The sequence below is a fragment of the Triticum dicoccoides genome, chromosome 3B, assembly GCF_002162155.2.
Source record: "Triticum dicoccoides isolate Atlit2015 ecotype Zavitan chromosome 3B, WEW_v2.0, whole genome shotgun sequence".
Lineage (NCBI taxonomy): Eukaryota > Viridiplantae > Streptophyta > Magnoliopsida > Poales > Poaceae > Triticum > Triticum dicoccoides.
The window spans coordinates 562310330-562314717 of record NC_041385.1 but is presented as its reverse complement, the minus strand read 5'-3'; the positions used below and the strand labels follow the sequence as shown (position 1 = coordinate 562314717).

The 4388-nt window shown below is 44.1% G+C and overlaps 1 protein-coding gene across 1 annotated transcript; it reads left to right on the top strand.

The window, feature by feature from the left end:
- Positions 1 to 293: 293 nt before the first annotated feature.
- On the top strand, positions 294 to 3510 carry LOC119277089 (chorismate mutase 1, chloroplastic-like). The gene is made up of 6 exons (XM_037558309.1): positions 294 to 700; positions 1546 to 1765; positions 1847 to 1933; positions 2287 to 2430; positions 2692 to 2784; positions 2912 to 3510. Exons 1-6 carry the CDS (start codon positions 528 to 530, stop codon positions 3146 to 3148), a joined length of 954 nt encoding a protein of 317 aa, XP_037414206.1. The 5' UTR covers positions 294 to 527; the 3' UTR covers positions 3149 to 3510.
- The last annotated feature ends 878 nt before the right edge of the window (positions 3511 to 4388 follow it).

Sequence of the window (4388 nt, the reverse complement as noted above, 5' to 3'; positions counted from 1 at the left end):
CTTTTCCTCACCAGACATGTACAATGCTTATTGGCGACCAACTCCGCTCCACCTCGCCTTGGCCAAAAACTTGAGACTACTCCTTCTCAATATAAATAGAATCTTTTTCTCACCAGACACGTACAATGCTTATTGGCGACCGCGCCACTGCCTCGGCCAAAAACTTAAAACAATCCCTTCTCAATAAAAATAAAAAAAAATTCTTCATCAAATATTTATTGGCGACCAACCCCACCGCACCTCACCTCTACGGAAAACTTGGGACGACCACTTCAAAGAGAAACCCTCAGGTCAGGCCGACCTACCGCGCCGGGCCTCCGCTCACCTCCTCACCCTCCCGCCTCTCCCTCCTACGGTCCTACCTACTTCGCTCCCCCAACCATCTCGCTCCTCTCCCTCTCTCTTTCACACGCACCCACCTCCCCTGCTCCTTTCCTTCCAGCCCGGCACGCCTGATTCTGAAATCCAAATCCAGAGATCCCAATTCCACTTTCCAGGCTGCAGCGGCGGGCCGGGCGCGGTCGGCCATGGAGTTTAAGGTGGCATCGAAGGCGGCCGCGTTGCCCGCAGCCTGGCACAGTACGAGCCAGGGATCGCAGGGCCGGAGCAGCGTCGCCTTTGGATCGGCGTGGAGGAAGGCGTCGTCGCCGCCGGCGCGGGCGCTGTTCGCTGCAACTAACAACTCCGCGCCGGTGACCAGGTATGGCGTCATGTTATGCTTACCGACATTGATTCCCCCGTTTCTTTTGCTTTGCTTACGGATAAGGATGTTTTCCTATTGGGGGCCGGTGATTTGGTGTATCCATTCTGGTATTGGTTGCGATGTTTTCAGTTACAAGTATTTGAGTTATGAAATATTAAGTCTGGTTGCCCTGTTTTCAGTTACAATTATTTAAGGTACGAAATATTAAGTCCATCGTTGCTTCGGTATGAAGTTAATGATTGAGTTATCCCAAGTTTTTTTTTAAGGTACTCTAGTTTGACTCGTGATCTCAATAGTAAAGAGTTGAATAGTTGATTATGTTGTGCCTTCTGCTTACAACCACCAACTTCTTGTCGGTGAAATAGTTTATCTTCGAAACATAGCATGTGACCTGGATTGTAGCCTTATAGGGGTTGTGTTTGTTCTTTTCTGTCTTGTTGACTTTTCAAATTATGTTTAACCATGCAATGATGCAAATTATTTCAGCATCTTTTTTACTTCCACCAAAATAGTTCATTAATATTTGATGACTTGACCACATGTCTTCAAGTCATACTGAAAGACCAAAAAATGGTGAATGATTAACTTTGACTAGGGCATGTCTGTAATGTCTTTTTTTTTGTAATGTCTTAGTGACTAAGGCTCACCTAATTGTGGTGAAACTTTCTGCAAACGTATGTGCAAGTGCAACCTTGAGCAGAGCATTGAATTATAGCACTATGAATGGATTAACCTGGTTCTGATAACTTTAACTTATAGCTATGATGCTTCTGCAAAAAAATTGCTTTTTTTGTTATACTGCAAGGAACTGATAACTTTTCTTAATGGTACACTTCTTCTAGGGTGGAGAAACAGAGGATAGATCAAAGTCAAATACTGACTTTGGACAGTGTCAGAACCTCATTGATTAGACTAGAAGACAGCATCATATTCGGTCTCTTGGAGAGAGCGCAGTATTGTTACAATGCTGATACATATGATAGCAATTCTTTCCATGTGGATGGATTTGGCGGCTCTTTGGTTGAATTCATGGTTAGAGAAACTGAAAAGCTACATGCAAAGGTGGAGCATCCGTGCAATTATAGAAATATAATTGATCATGGCATTGCCTGGAAAATACATATGCTGATCTTTCTTATGTAGGTTGGGAGATACAAGAGCCCAGATGAACACCCATTCTTTCCAGAAGATCTGCCTGAGACACTGTTGCCGCCTATCCAGTATCCAACGGTAATGCACATTTCAAGTTTTTTTGGGTGTCCTTGTAGGCCTGTAGATATTTTTTGTCAATGTAGGAAAACATGGTCCTGCAATTGCCAACTAACATATCAGGGTTTTGACATCGGTGCATGAACGATTGAACAATACTGTGCTTCTGTTTTCTATTGTTACTTGTTAGCAACTAGCATTCATTTCAGTTTCATTAGAAGCTCTGACTATCCATCTGGAGCCTGAAAATATGTCGATATTGATTGTGGAATACTATCATCTATTCAAAAACTCATATTTCTAGTAGATTACTGTGTTGTTCTTGTTGATGCAATTTTGGATGGATTCTTATGTTGTCTTTATTATTTTCGTAGGTTCTGCATCCTATTGCTGATTCCATTAATATCAACAAAGAGATTTGGAAAATGTACTTTGATGAAGTTCTTCCAAGGCTAGTGAAAGAAGGAAGTGATGGAAATTCTGGATCCAGTGCTCTTTGCGACACAACCTGCTTGCAGGTACTATACTAGATCAATACTGCTGGTCTTTGAGTCGGACAGCTAATTGCTGTAAATCATTTTTACTATGCCACAACTTTCATTCACTGAAAATAAGCCTTGTCATTACCATTGTTGCAAGATTTTGTGCTGTCGTAATTTTATTAATATGTCATTTCCATATGACTAAGCTGAGGTTCACTAGAGGCTCCTGCAACTAAGCATTTCTTTGTGAAGTACATTTTGCTCATCTGTCTTTTCCATCACTGTTCTGTAATTCAGGCACTCTCTAAGAGAATCCACTATGGAAAGTTTGTGGCAGAGGCCAAGTTTCAAGAGTCCCCTGAAGATTACACGTCTGCAATAGAAGCTCAGGTGAGTGCTCTATGTTACAATGAGGGGTAACGCTGTCATACTTCTCTTCCGCTTACATTGTTTCAAATGGACCGTGGCAATTTGATCCCGTTGTGGAAACAACCAATTTGTCGGGCGGCCATTGCAGGACGGTGCTCAACTAATGCAGATCCTCACGTACGAGACGGTCGAGCGTGCCATCGAACATCGGGTGGAAACCAAGGCCAAGATATTTGGACAGGAGGTGAACATAGGAGCTGAAGCCAAGGGCATGGCGCCTGTGTACAAGATCAGGCCCAGCCTGGTCGCTGGACTGTACAGCGACAGGATCATGCCGCTAACCAAGGACGTCCAGGTAGCATACTTGCTAAGGAGGCTGGACTGAGAGCTCGCAAATGTGCAGTGCAGTGCCTACTCCGTCGTCCGATTTTTCTCGCGTCATCAAAGAATAAACGGGGCAGGAAACGGCCATAGGCATATTCATATTGGGACTCGACTTGGAAGAACATATTTGAGACGTTTATTGTTTCATCTATATAGATTTTTGTATCACAAGAGCAAGAGGAGCCACCGTGCGGTGGGACTGTGGCATATGATCATTTCTATTGCTGTTGGTGTTTTGCAAAGCTTTGAATCTTAGAGCACCTCTTGCTGATTCTGTAAAACCTCAGCCTGTATAATGGTTTTAAGGACGATCGGTCAAGTTTGTAGAGAGGTTGGCGGCAAAATCAGTTTATTTTTTTTATATTTTTGAGTTGAGCAAAATCAAACTCAGCATAACATGTTCTGCCTACTTTGCCTGCGGTGTGGGACCCACCTGGTGGGGGTTAGAGAGCTGGGCGGCAGCGCAAGCGAGCATGGAGGTTTTGCGGAGTGTTTGTGACTTGTTAGCATTTTTGCTCTAAGTTGTCTTTGTGACTCTAAATATGTAGGCCGGAGGTGGAGGCATATGGAACACCCTCCAAAATATATAGCAATGAAGATGTATCTAGTGAATCCCATAGGGCTGATTTTTGCAGTATGCGCTCAGTGCTCCATATCAGCGGTTATTATCGAGTATCGAGTCTGCGTAATTTCAAGAAATCTGTTCTTTTAAGGGAATTTTGGGGAATATGCTAGTTTTTTTAGGACTTCCGCGTGTTTCATCAATCACAAATATAGTGATACGCCCACACACGGAACCGACCAGAAAGACCAAGGGAGAACATGTGTTTGCAGAATTTTGCGCAAAACCTCTCCAAAAAAATAAAATTACATTCAAGACCATAGAATTTTCGGCAACTGCCATCATCGTGGTCGTCAAATTCGAAGGAAAACCATAGCCCAGAAGGGCGTTGTGAGCCGATGAAGAAGCCCGTCGAGCGCAAGGCCTTTATCGTTGTGGCGTGTCGGCGGGGATCATCCCCATCCTCCTCAAATTCCGAAGCTAATGTTAGCCGTCGATGTCGCCGAGGTCAAGCACCAGATCCGCCGCAATCAAGCATAGTGTGGATTATTAAACATCAAACCTCCGAGTTTTGGCACAACATCGGTCCTATCTGTGCGTCTTTGGAACCGATGCACGGGGGAGGCTGTGCTGATCTCCAACCTGAGGGGGAGGATATGCTAGCATTTCATAGATGTTG

Bases quoted from the DNA above. Each gene is read 5' to 3' on its own strand.
- LOC119277089 (XM_037558309.1), top strand. From the start codon at position 528: ATGGAGTTTAAGGTGGCATCGAAGGCGGCCGCGTTGCCCGCAGCCTGG. The intron at 1,766-1,846 runs GTGGAGCATCCG...TTTCTTATGTAG, and splicing joins CTGAAAAGCTACATGCAAAG to GTTGGGAGATACAAGAGCCC. The intron at 1,934-2,286 runs GTAATGCACATT...TTATTTTCGTAG, and splicing joins CGCCTATCCAGTATCCAACG to GTTCTGCATCCTATTGCTGA.